This window comes from Physcomitrium patens, chromosome 25 (assembly GCF_059467195.1).
Source record: "Physcomitrium patens ecotype Gransden chromosome 25, ASM5946719v1, whole genome shotgun sequence".
NCBI lineage: Eukaryota > Viridiplantae > Streptophyta > Bryopsida > Funariales > Funariaceae > Physcomitrium > Physcomitrium patens.
This window is the reverse complement of record NC_143434.1, coordinates 13,659,459-13,673,392: the sequence shown is the minus strand read 5'-3', so window position 1 is coordinate 13,673,392 and position 13,934 is coordinate 13,659,459. Positions and strand designations below refer to the sequence as shown.

At 36.0% G+C, this 13,934-nt stretch overlaps 1 protein-coding gene across 1 annotated transcript; it reads left to right on the top strand.

Annotated features, from left to right (window-relative positions):
- The first annotated feature begins 2,660 nt into the window (after window positions 1-2,660).
- On the top strand, window positions 2,661-5,373 carry LOC112277111 (uncharacterized). Its single transcript, XM_024509091.3, has 4 exons — window positions 2,661-3,221; window positions 3,448-3,543; window positions 3,882-3,972; window positions 4,162-5,373. Exons 1-4 carry the CDS (start codon window positions 3,207-3,209, stop codon window positions 4,812-4,814), a joined length of 855 nt encoding a protein of 284 aa, XP_024364859.1. The 5' UTR covers window positions 2,661-3,206; the 3' UTR covers window positions 4,815-5,373.
- Window positions 5,374-13,934: the final 8,561 nt, after the last annotated feature.

Genomic DNA, 13,934 nt, shown 5'->3' with positions numbered 1-13,934 from the left:
TGGTGAAGAATTGTAATGGAGGCACATGAAGCTTTGCAAGATTTTCTCTAGACTTGTCCTAAATTTAGACTGGGTAGCTTGTGGAACAAACACCCACAAAAAAAAATCAAATCTATTTCTGCCCAAAACATCAATCTTTTTTTAATTATTATTTTAACACATGTTGGTTTTCTTGAGGTTTACTAGATGACATTTCCTTTGTCTAGTACCCACAATTACAGTTCATTTCCACATGAACTAATAACAACAGTAAAGATTGACAAGCCGGTCTCACAACTGATGGGCTTGTGTGCAATGCCCTCCAAGTTTTACGATGCTGAAAGACTACTTTTGTATTCTTCTTGCTCATGCACACACCCATACATTCTTCGCTTTGCCGCTTTTCAATTTCAGTTTTACTCAGAGTGAAATCAGTGACCGAGGCAAAACCCTAATCCCGCGGAGTGGTGCAGGGGAGCACCATCCAGAAGCCACCAAAGTGTTGGCAACAGGCCAGTGTATGCTAGTGATGTCGATCCCTGTGCCCAGTCTATGCTCAACTGGCACAAAGACCAGGTCCACGAGAGGGGGTACTAACTTGCTCTTGCCCTTCGAGATATTAATTATTTTAGTCTTATTTTGTCTTGCCTCTGCTATATATCTCTACATCTCTATCTATCTATGTATCTATTTTGCTTGAAATGGGTGGCAATTGTGGAAGGATCTGGAATCAGACCTGGCTAAGTGTTGCTGTTCCTCTACGGTGCACTTCTTCTAAGTCTAGCACTCGTACTATATCACATACAATGCACACACAGCGAGAGGGGGAAGAATGGGTCGTCCACGCCATTCCGCTCTGGCACAGCCAATGTGCAAGCAAAACGAGACATGGACACAAAGTGGCTCCACGTCCACCTTGCCTTTACAGTTGTGTATATGTATATATATATATATATATATATTTATATGTAAACATAATTTAAGTATGATTGCCATTCCACACCCCCTCCTCCATTGCTTGTTCATTGGTTTTTCATTGAGAAAATAGAGAATGTGGATGTGTCGTGTCCAGTCTATTCCAGACTGGTCGTAGTGGTGTTGAAGGCTCTCTGCTTGTGGACCCTACTTTGCCTCACTTCGTTCGATTTATTTGTTTTTCTTTTTAATTTTTGAACTTGTAGCTTGTGAGAGCAGCCATTCGCATTCACGCGCATACATACATATACATGCACTCATGATTTATTTATTTATTTATTTATTTTTCTCCTCAAATGTTGCATCTTAGTAAAATGTTGGTTTTAGTCAAACTCATTATTGAATTTAAGAAAAGATATATAACATTCATTTTTATCATTAAAAGCAGTAATTTGCAACAATTAGTTTTTACTTATTTATTTATTTATTGGCAACAAAAGAGAATGACTGATAAAAAAAATAATGAATCTCATAAATATCTTGATTATTTTTTGAATTAGTCATTCCTTTTCAGAGTTATCATGTGCTCTCTTGACTTCGATGGAATGACTAATACAAATAATGTGCAACAGTTAGGACACAATATTTCTAAATTATTATTGTTAAAATTTGACAAGAGGATAAATATTACTTGTTACCTTGCAAGACCAACTTGCGCAGTCCAGAACAAAAATCAAAATTATTCCCAAAATAATCAATTTTGTAAATATTTTTTTAAAAAATAAAAATCCATTAACACAAAATTTGTAAATTAAGATTAAAGAAGAATCCATTTTTAAGTTTCTACTTAAATTCATTATTGTGAATATTATTAAGGTTGGACTTACTGCGACTCAAATCTGAAACATCTTATCAATAAAAAAAAGAAGTCAAAATGTAAAGTTGCAAATGAAATCTCATTCCCATATTGAACTTTTTCCTCCTCTACTTTCATATATATATATATATATATATATTTTCTTTTTTCTTTTTTCTTTTTTCCTCTCTTTATTCCAAAATTAGACATTCCAAAAAAAAAGATCAACTACGAGAATACATGCAAACGTGCACGTACTACTACGTTTTCTCATGCCAAAAACATGCGTTTCTGTCAATTCAAAGAATATCAAAGTCTTCAAAGCTTGGTGATGTGCATATATGTGTGTGTGTGGGTGTGTTTGAGGGTTCAATACCAGCGAACCCTAATCTCCATCACCCAAAGCACCCCAACCTCGACAGATCGATGCAAGCACTCTGTCGGCCGAAGCTTCAAAAACTGCCACATACACTCCGTGGGTGGCGACATTTGCTTTCCCTCTCAGAACCATGTCCACTCTCACGACGCGTAGTGAGGAGTTTCAGCTCACAGCCGAGCTCACACTTCCTCTCGCAACCGAATTCTGTCGAAAGGCGTCCATGGAGCTGAATCCAGGCAGCGTTGGTGCGCGATGTGTGGGGATTTGTGGAAGATGAGAGACACTCCCTCGTCGCGGACTCGGCTTCGAAGTCGAGAGAGCACACGATGATTCTGAAAGGGAAAGATGAGGAAGAGGGAAGGGTAGGCGTAAAGCAAGTGAGAAGGATTTGTCAACATCCGATGAGGCTGTGCCAGTACGTGGAGCGCAGGACGGACCTCGGGGGATGAGCGCAGGGAGTGTGAGTGCCCCACCACCATCACCACCACCACGCTTCCAAGCCGACCGCCGCCCTCCATTCCCGTCCCACACCACTGCCTCCTCCTCCTCCTCAGAGAACTACGGACTGATCCATGGCAGCGCGGTTCAGGGTTCGCTTTCGAGTGTTCTAGATCCTAGCTCAGCTCGACTGGGTTTGCCTATATAGTGGTCGACCGGCAAGTTAATGCGACGTGTTCCTTTTTTCTGGGTGTCTTTTGTTGGCAGACTTCCATGTTTATACAATCCAAGTGCGAGATTCTGATCGGTTCGCACTCGTTTTGAGTTCTCTAAGCAAGCCAGGTTGTGTATAGCCTTTGGTTGTGGTTGCGTTTTGTTGTGAATCGGGATTGTGGTGGTTCACACTTACTGACGTTATTGCGAGCCAGAGGCGCCGGCATAGTTCTTCATTTCGCTGAGGGAATTTCCTAGTCAAGGCTCGGATTGGTTGTTGATTTCGAGTGTGAGTAGTGTTCATCGCGAGCTGGTTAGAGGCTTTGGTGTTTGGATCTTCATAGAGCACTCTCCGCGCCGGTTGATTGCCGGCCGGATCGGTGGTTGAGAAGGCAGCATTTGATAGTCAATTGACGGAGGCCTGAAATGGCAGAAACGGAGGTAAGGAAGCGTGTGCTATTACTTGATGCTCTTTCCTTTTGTTTTTTCAAGGTGTTGCACTCAACTATTTATTCCTGCAGGGATGAATTCAAGGAAGATGAGATTGATAGCTTTGCATAGAGATTGTCCGTTAAACAGGCCACTAACCGGCAGCATCGTCTTCCTGTAAGACGTGGTGATGCTTTCTGTGTTGCTAAGAAATGCAATCTTGCGTGGTCGTGTGCAGGTTTACTACATGGGTGGCCCAGCCCCGCCATGGTTGGATACGAACGCATGGTGCATCCCCGTGGCAGTTAAAAAGGAGTATGCTGACAAAATGCCGGTGAGTTGATCGAGATCAGTTCCGTTTCTCTTGCCCGAGGGTTACATCGCTGGCGAATTCAGAATCTGATTGAAATTTATGAATTCTTCTTCTTCTTCTTCTTCTTCTTTTGCTGCTGCTGTTTACTGGGTCTCACGATCAAGATAACGATCCGTATATTTGTCATTCCCACATTTCTGGCACACATTGCTAGATTGAAGTTACATGTTCGGGGAATTTAATCTTTTCCCGCTTGATCGCATCATGAGAGTATTCCTTTTCATTTCAGTTAGCGGGAATACTTCAATGCATGCGCGTCTTCAGGAAAAATTGACGTGTATTTCCGGTGGCTTGTGCAGAGGATTGCAATGCAAAAAGTCGAATTGAAGGTGAATATGTGTTGCGCCAAATGCGCAGAGATAGTGGATGAAAAGATACGATATCTGGGTGGTAAGACTCTCACATCCCCTGATCTTTGGTGGTTATCATTTGGATCATCATATTGAATTGTACAAATCCGAAAGAATGACCTTTTTTGTTTTCAGTTCCTCTCACATGCGAAGTCTGATCCAGTAATCGATATAACCTGATCCAATCTCTCTACGTACTGATGTTGTTTTCGATGGTGTTGTTTTTCAGGAGTATTTAATGTGAAGGTTGATCAGAAGAATTCCAAAGTGACCGTCATAGGAAGACCAGACCCAGAGAAGGTTCTAAGAAGGGCAAGGAAAGTGGACAAGCATGCAACGTTTTGGCCAGCACCACCACCTCCACCTCCAGCCCCTGTAGTGGTAGTAGTGGAGGAGAAGCCCAAAGAACCGGAAAAGCCCAAGGAGGAGAAAAAGGAAGAGGTAAAGGAAGAAAAGAAAGAGGAAAAGAAGGAGGAAAAGAAGGAAGAAAAGAAGGAGGAGGTGAAGGTGGAAGAGAAGAAGGAGGAGGTGAAGGAGGAGAAGAAACCAGAAGAGGAGAAGGAGGAAAAAAAAGAGGAAGAGAAGAAGCCCGAAGGTGGTGAGGCCAAGGCTGCTGATGAGAAGCCCAAGGAAGAAGCCAAAAAAGAGGAAGAGAAGAAGCCTGAGGAGAAGCCCAAGGAAGAGCCCGCTCCAGCAGCGGCGCCGGTGCAGTTTCCGCCTCACGAGCAAGCAAGTTTCGAGGGATTCGTCCCATTCGATGGATACATGCCGAGCCAATCTTACCACCCTCTCTACCCCGACTTCAGTCACATGGGATACTTTGGCCCACAGATCCCCTTCCTCAATCCCAACTACTTCAAGCATGTCAAGATTGCCTACTGAGTTGTTCCTCGCGGCGTAGCATTCTTTTTATGTTCTCGACGACGACCAGACCTGTCGTCGTCAGGCGTGTAGGACTGATTAGTGTGTGTGTTGAAATCCATGGCTTGTCGTGGTCCTGAGGCTCTATTGGTGTATATTATTAGATAACCGTAGTTTGCGTAACATGTTTAGGGTTCATTTCGACAGAGTAACAGCTGAGCTTTTTGCACTGCAGGGAGTCGAAAGTCAGCACTCCCATTTCCGATTCTGGAAGAGGTTTACGTTAGGTTATTATTTCTTGCAGAGATAGATAGAAGGAGAGAGAGATAGGGTGGGAGCTAGTAGTAGGCAATTACAGCCGCTCTAAGAATCACGTCCGTGGTTCTTTGTGGGTATTAGCAGCAGCAGCCTTTGCAGTCATGGCTCACAGCTTGGCTGTCTTCTATGAGATAGCCGTGAGGGTATATAATCAGTTCAGCAGCAGTCGCTCTTTGTTCATACGAGGCCTGCATAACTGAAAAGCTCAAAAACTTCTCGTATCATTAAATAGCATTCTGTAATCTGTGTTTCATTCTTCCCAGCAGCGTGCCACAGCAACGATGAATGACATGCATGGACTGCCTTCGGATCTGTCTATGAAACCCGAAGCATTTCAATTTCTAGGCACATGCTCAGCTGTACATGATGTTCTCTGTGCACCTGCAAAGAGCCTGCACGGACACTCATGACCTGGTCGAAATCGTAACAAAGAGAACATGCAAACTAGCAGCAATCCACGTTAGGGACAAAGCTCGACTCCCCAGCGCATACATTTAACCGTTACGTTGATGAAAAATCGGTCGAGAACTTGAGAACACGTCGGTCGTAGTTCTCAATCTGATGTGTGTCTAGAGATCTACAGCATTTTCTTCTGCCTGCAGCCCAGCTTGGATACCCTTCACCACTAGACGTGGAGAAGAAGAATTGCAAGCAGTGAAGGGGAAGTGTTGACTGGGTTGTTGTTGCTCTTGGCCCTTCGAGGCTCAATCTTCGAAGCTCGAATCGGGTCAAACGTGCACACATATCAGACAGTCAAGATGGGACTGTAAGATGAACATACATAGTGAACTTGCACTGGTTTCGAGCCTCAGCGCCACTACTCATCGTTGGTATCGAAGGCATACAGTAGCCTGATGGTTCTGGAGGATCAAATCAAGCAATCCAAGCAAGCAAGCAAGCCATCAATCAATCAGGTTCCAGTAATGATTCTAGGTGAGAGCTTTTTGGATGCCTTTTGTCCGTGCTTCGGCATATGCTCTTATCGCGTAATCACCACACCCAACGCACACAAAAACCAGTTTCCTCTCAGAAACAAACAAAATGCTTGCGGCTCATCTGCTTCTTCTCACAACGGTACCAGCGTCTATTGAACAATGTGAAGCTAATTTTGAGCTCTGCTCATGCTTTCCAACATGAGCTTCACCGTGAAGCTTCCACAGTTTTGATTTTTTAATAGTCCCTTTTGCGTGGTCTGTTCACAAATGTAATTGGAAGAAATGAATAAAGAATTGGAGTTTGATGTTGGAAAAATGTTTGTGTGGTAAAAGAATGGGAGTTTCATTTGCTGTTCACAGAATGGATTTCAGCTTTTGAACCTTGGGATTTCAGACTGTTAGCTCCAAGTTATGTTGGTCAATGGTGCGTCTTGGAATAATAACTAGGATATAAGGACACACCCAAGATGTACAGGCTTCCATTGTTACTGTGCTTCTTGGCAACACAACCAAGTTTTATGAGTATCCTAGAAGCTTTTTAGTAATCCAATTGAGTTTTACAAGTATCTTACATGCAATGAATCAATGCTTTCTCTTTTATTCATTCAAGTGCAAAAATGTTACATTGTTTTGTCTCTGTAGAATACTTCTAAAAATGAGACAAGCAAGCTTGCCATGTTTACTTACTACCAAATGTTCAATTTCCAAAGAGAGAGAAAAAGAGAGAGACATGAATTCCTTTACTAGTTCTTATGAAGCCTAAAAAGTTTTCTAATCACAACTTCTATTCTAAATTCACTATGGTGCTACAACTAGTTGTATTTTTATCCTATCTCCTTATTATATTATTATCATTCTATATCATGACTTTTGTTGAAGATTGCTGATGTCATTTAAGGCATTGACATTTTATCCTTGTTGTAAGTTCATATTTTGTCCTTACATGCTAGGGCATAGTTGTCTTTTGAAGGATTTAGTAATGGCCTTGGCTATAATGTGGTATAAGCAAAAAAAAAAAAAATTTGGTTTTTGATGCATGTTCATAGATATCATTTATTTATTTATTTTTATTTTTTCATTACTTGGTTGCATATTAGGTACTCCATCTTTGCATCTACATTGTCATACAAAAAGGTGCAATTTAGATTACTTTAAAAGTATACTAATACTACTTTTTTCACATCTTATTATGTAACCTCTTTTTTCTTGTCATTATTGTTGCTATCAAATTCTTTGTTTTGTATCAATATATATATATATATATATATATATATTTGTGGTAACTAACCTTGCATACTTTAAAATCAAAGATTATAATTGTCAAGACAATTTCTAATTCCACATTAATTGTATCCTTCTATGGTTTTAATATTAGAATTTGCAGTTCAGAAGATGGGACCATGAGTTGAGGATTGTGTCTTGGAGATTCTAAGATTTTTTGGAGGGATGAGGGAAGAAGGGAGGAGAGGAAAGAAGGGAGGGAGGTACATTGATTATTATCCTAATGAATTCATCATTTTTTTGGGCAGATTGGATTCAAGAAGCAATATATACTATTGTTCATAATTTTTTTATTGGATTGCTTCTGTAGAGAGGTATTTTTTATTTATTTTTTGATTCTTTTATTCCAATTCCTTGCTAGTCATTTCTTCTTGTTCTTTAGCCTCACATATTTCATGCTATAATTATACGTTTATGGCAAGAAGTTTGTTGTGGTATTATTTAGTTGTTTTGTTGGATGTTTCCAATATGGCAATCTGTTAGTATGTGATATGGAGGATAGCTTTGTGAGCTATAATTTTACTTTGGACCTCTTTGATCTTGTGTCTAGTACATGCCAAAGAAAATTAAAGGTAACAAATAGTATTTCTTGTTAGTCTATGGTACATTGTTGCTTTTTAATCCTAGCACATAAAATAGAAAATTCTAAGGTACAATCTACTTTACCTTGTATGCATTGCTCTATAGCCTCATTGGCAACTATGAGCTATATTATATAGTCTTCTTTATCATTAGTAAAAGTTATAAAATTAGTCATTATCCAAAATTCCTTTGCCAAGCATTCATTGATAATTTATTAAAAAGAGAAAAATAATTTAGATACTAGATCATTATAGTACACATTTTTTTTTTTTTTTTTTTTTTTTTTTTCATTGAGTTGATTTATTGTTTACACCTTATTCTTATATTATTGTATTATGTGTCTTCTTGCTTGAGAATGCATTGAGCACTTAATTGTAGAAGATAAGTATAAATACAACAACAATCCTATAAAGTTTAATAGAATCTTAAATAAATTTTAAGTAAACTTTAATAATCCTAATCTAATTTTAAAAAATTCAAAATAAAATTTAAAGAAATTAAAAAAGAAACACAAAGAAGTCATGAACTAATTTAAAAAGAAAATAACAAAGAAATATTAAAAAAATAAAAAATAAACCTTTAAGGAAATAATAATAATTTTAAAGAAATAAAAGAAATATTTTTAAAAAAGAAATAAAAAAGAATATTTAAAAATACTAATAATAATTTTTAAAAATAAATCCTAAATAAATCCTAATAAAATCTTCATATAACCTTAATTAAAATCTTAATGAACCTTAACCAAATTTTAGATAAAAAACTAATAAAATCCTAGACAAATCATAACTAAATCTTAATAAAATTTTAAACAAATACTAATCAAATCCAAAAAACATCTTAAATCCTAACTAAATTTTTTAAAAATATTAATCTTAATCAAATTTTAATCAAATTTTAAACAAATCCTAACCAAATCTGAAACCAATCCTGATCAATCTTTAATCAAATTATAAATCTTAAATAAATTCTTAATAAATCCTATAGCAGATTAAAAATTCAATAATTAATAATTAAACTATTGATTTTGACTCAAAATTTGCACACCTTGCAATAATTAAGTTAAAAATGAGTACAAAATATTTGAAGAAGATTGCACATATTAAGTAGATGATAATTCTAAAACTCTGCTTAGGGGTTGGTTGGCCTCTTTTTCCAACCTTGTTTTAAAGACATGAATCTTAAAAAAAGAAATCTTTATTACACTCTTATGTCCCTTAATAGAATTAAAAAGTTACTTACAAATGATATAATATTAAACTAAAATGGCTATTGCCAAAACCAAGAAAACTAGAAAGTTTTGAAACAAGAATAAGAACTAGAAAGGCATTGATATTAGTGAAGAAGACTTCATTCTTGCTTCCATATATACTCTTAACTAGGATCTATATAGTATTGTCTTATAAGACCTCCAAAACGTGTTGATTTTGTAAAACACATATTTTAACTTGCAAGGCAAGTTTTTTATATGTACGCCTTATAGTTAGCTTGTTCCACAAGCTACTAATACATGGTTAACTTGTTGACAAAGGTTCTAACCTATTAATCAATTACAAATACATGTAAAGTCAAACTAGCATCTATAAAGCTTCTAAGAAGCTTTTCTAAAAAATATACTAAAATAAATCTAGTTTTACATACTTCTACTTAATCATATAAGTAAATATTAGTATAAATATATATGTTCATTGTCATATTACGTATTTTTTTGCTTAGGAATACATCAGGCACTTAGTTGTGGAAGGTGAGATTATGTTTCACAAGTAGCCAAGAAATCCTAATAAGTTTTATCCATATGAGAAGAATATAATCTGAATTTCAATTCAAAAGTACTTAAAACACTCTTCTTAGTAGTCTTAACCATATATAAATCTCAATTATCTTGTTACTTTCATATTTAAGCAATTTAGAATTTTCTTGTAAGCCCCAATCCTAATCAGTGAGCTTTAATAAGCTGTAACATCCAATCCGACCGTCCACTTAATGTGGAATTTTGCATGAAATTGTCAATGTAAGTCTTCTATATGCTCAAGAATTTTTAGTCCAATCCAACTTATAAATTGTGAGAAAACCTCCAAAAATTGCACTAATGTTACTCGGCCACCAACTTGAAAAGTGAAGCAGAAATCCCAGCAGTGATTTCTCCCTTTCCAACTGTTAACTTTATTTTAAAATTGGTATATAGCTTGATCTTCAAGTCCTCTAACACCATGCCAATTTTCACCTTAATTCGACAAATAAATCTTTAGACATCATAGAAATCCTATCCAACCTCAAACTGCCACCTTCTGAAACCCTCTTGTGCTAAAAACTAGATATCTCTAAACCACACCATTAGATCATTACAAAATTTTGTATACACTTAGCACATCTAATAATCCAAATAGTAACAAGTTTTCAATCATAGATGTCACACCAATTGCACTAACTAGCCAAGATTGCTAGCCCTAATTATATTATATAAAATCCAAATCATTGATACAAACCCTGACTTTGAACAATAATTTCTAAGTCCTCTAAAATCCTTTCAAGACAATTCTTATGTCTTTGGAAAGAACTTCAAGCTAGCTTTCAAATACTAATCTTTGATTTTTAAATGAAACCCTATTTTTTCCTAGGGCATCATTTTAGTGGCCAAAGATTTGATTTAGACCCTGTCTCACAAATGGTCGACCCCTGGTATCAATCTATCCTATCCTAAGGATTTTTTAGCTGAACACTACTCTCAACTTAACATTAGTACCAATTATACTAATTATTTACCTCTTCTAACCTGATTTCATCAATTTATGGTCTTTCTAAGGTAGTGGAAGAGTCTCTACAACCTAGAAGGTAAAATTACTAACTAACCTTCAACCTATTAATTATTAAGATAAAAAAATAACCTAAGAGGATTTTATAAAAGCCATTTTTAGATACTTCAAATTATAATTGAACTAAGATAATTATATATTAATTAGAAATTCAATTTTGATTATAATTTCACTATATAGTCATATTACATCATGACATCTATCCCTTCTTAATCTGTGCATCCTCCGGCATGCGCCAAATGAACCATATGTCATAATTGGCATCATGCCATCTCTTCATTTTTTTCATCAAGTCCTTCATTTCTATTTTCACCATCCTTTTCAAAATAATTATTTTCTTCAAAAATGCCAATATCTTCAGCATGATCTTCTATATTAATTTTTCTATCTCGTCTTTTAAAAATCTTCACTCGCTTTCCAACAATAGGTATTTTCAACTTCGTACCATCTAACTCTTTTAATGAATATGTGACATTATCATGAACTGTTACTACCACATATCGTCCAATCTAACATTTTGAAAACTTCTGCAAAGTACTATGTTGATTATCCAGACTGCTATCATAAACAAGTACCTAATTACCTTCTTCATTTGCTCTAGGTTTCAATCGATATTGCTTATCAAATCGAGTCTTATTTCCTAACCTTGCTCTTTGTAACCTTTTTAATGTTAGTTCTACATCTTTCGATCTTTGTTTAAGTTGCCGGATTCTAATGGCTAACAATTCCTCTCTTGACAACTCATCTTCCCATGGTAGCATACTCCAAGTTGGCACATTTTCTTCAATCGGCATAATTGATTTTTGAATTGTCATAAGTTCCATTGGCATATATCTTGTCACCGAACTATGTGTTGTTCGATCAGCCCTTAATGCATAAGGTAGAAGTCGAGGCCATTTTCTCACTCTTCTATTGCAAGTTTTAAGTAAGGCTTTTATAATTGGTGGATGCCCACGTTCATTTTTTACATTCTCCTCTAGATTATAAGTAGTAGTCAATGATAATTTGATCCCACATCTCTTAAAAAAATCATGAGCTTTATGTGCATCCAATTCTCTTTGATCTACAGTGATCTTTCCCACACATCCATAGTGACAAATAACTTCATGAAGTAAAAACCTGCAAATTTCGTCTGTGGACTTTGTTCTTAGTGCCTTGCCTTCTACTTGGTTTGATAAATCTTCACGAGCCAAAACTAAATATCTCATTTGCTATAGTCCCATCAGTATAATAACCAAATCCACAACCCATTTAAAATGAATAGCCAAAGGATATGTCGGATGCAACCCATCTCGATGTCGTATATTTGAATACATCTGATAAGTTACACAAGATTCTACAAACAAAGTTACATCTCGATATATATTTTTCTACCAATATCGTTCCTTTATTTTAGCAAAAGTAGTCCAAATTCTTCTATATCCTGCCCGTAGACTCTCATGAAACTCTTTGAGTAGTCTTTGTTGATCTTCTTTAGTATTTACTACTCGTCTTAGCATTCCAATTCCTTTCTTTGGTCTCTTCTATAAAAATCCTTCTTGAAGCAAAAATCCATAAGCCTTCTTTCTTATTTGATTAAATTTTTCTATTGACCATTTCTCTTGTTTAATCAAGGTATTCAAATAAAGACCAATTTCTAGTAATTCTTCTTCATAAAGCTCTTCAAAAAACATCTTGTCTTCTTTATTAAGATTTGATACTGAATAGAATTTTGTTCCAATATCATCAATATCTTCAACCATCTCATCTTCTCTTTCATATACTACTTGAGATAACATATGTGCTACCGGATTGTCTTTCTCCACAACATGCCTAAATTCTATATTTAGTGATTTGATATAAGTAATCTATCTCAACATCAGAATATCTAGTGTTGTATAATTGGTAATCATTCTAAATAAAGGCAAACAATCTGTTTCAATTACCACCATAGCTCCAATCAAATAATCCTTTTCAGCTTTTATAGCTGAAACAACTCCTCATAGTTCCCTTTTCACTTGATAATATACACATTAGTGAGTACTTAAAACTTTAGCTCTAAATTGTACTGCAAATCTGTGTCCATTTGAATCATCTTGACCTACAGTCCATCCAATGGCAATCGGACTAGTATCCACAGTAAGAATCACTAGACTATTGCACTTATAATCAACCTTTCTCAATATTGGAGGCGATATCAATAATTTCTTCAATCTTTGCATTGCTTTAACATGCTTTTCTTCTCATTTAAATAGATAATCTTTACATAACAGTTCATACAATGGATCCGCTATGTGAGCATAATGAGGAATCCAAATACGATAAAATATACATGCACCTAAAAACTTGCAAACCTCTGTTAAAGAACTACAATCCTCTTTTATTTTCTCAATTGCATCAACTTTAATTGGATCGGATTTTCTTCCATAAAATCCACATAAATATCCAATAATTACAATCTCTTATACTCCAAATATAGATTTTGTATCCGATAATATAAGATGAACTTCTCCAAGCCGAGCTAATATTTTTTTATAATCTTGTATATGATCAGCAACATACTTGTGACACCCCCTCTTATCTAAAGTTTCATCCTTGTCTTCTTCTTTGTACCCCTTTATAAAAACATCATTTAAAAAAAGCATAGTCTTTTTAGGAATAAAATCTCTAAATACCTTATTCATCATGTTCATCATATGCGCAATTGAGTTGGTTGTGCCTTGAAGAAGAGTACACATTCTAACTAATCCAAGTGGTGTTCTCATTGTTGTCATGTCTCTACTTCCTTCTATAAGTTGAAAATGGTCATAGCTCGAATACAAATCACCCATTGAATAGATTTTCCTTCTTGTAAATGCCTCAGCAAATTCATCTACTATAGGCTCAATTCCTACATTCTTGATAGTTACTGCATTCACTGGTTGCATATCTTGAATAAAACATAATGATCCATTTTTCTTAGGCACTGTAAACCATCGACTAGAATATGGTACAAAAGAGGGCTCTAAAATCTTCATCTTTATCTTTTCTTTTAATAATTCCGCCAAGCTTGGTAAATGTGCCTTGGTACTAGAATTGGCCTTAGATTCCAAGGTACATGTGGTTCAATGAAAATAACCATAGGTGTTATAATATTTGGATCCACACATCCAATTTTACAAGATTCAAAGGCAAATGATCTACCTTGTTTTGTCAACATCTCTTTGAAGCATGTAATTTCCTCTAACAATAAAGAA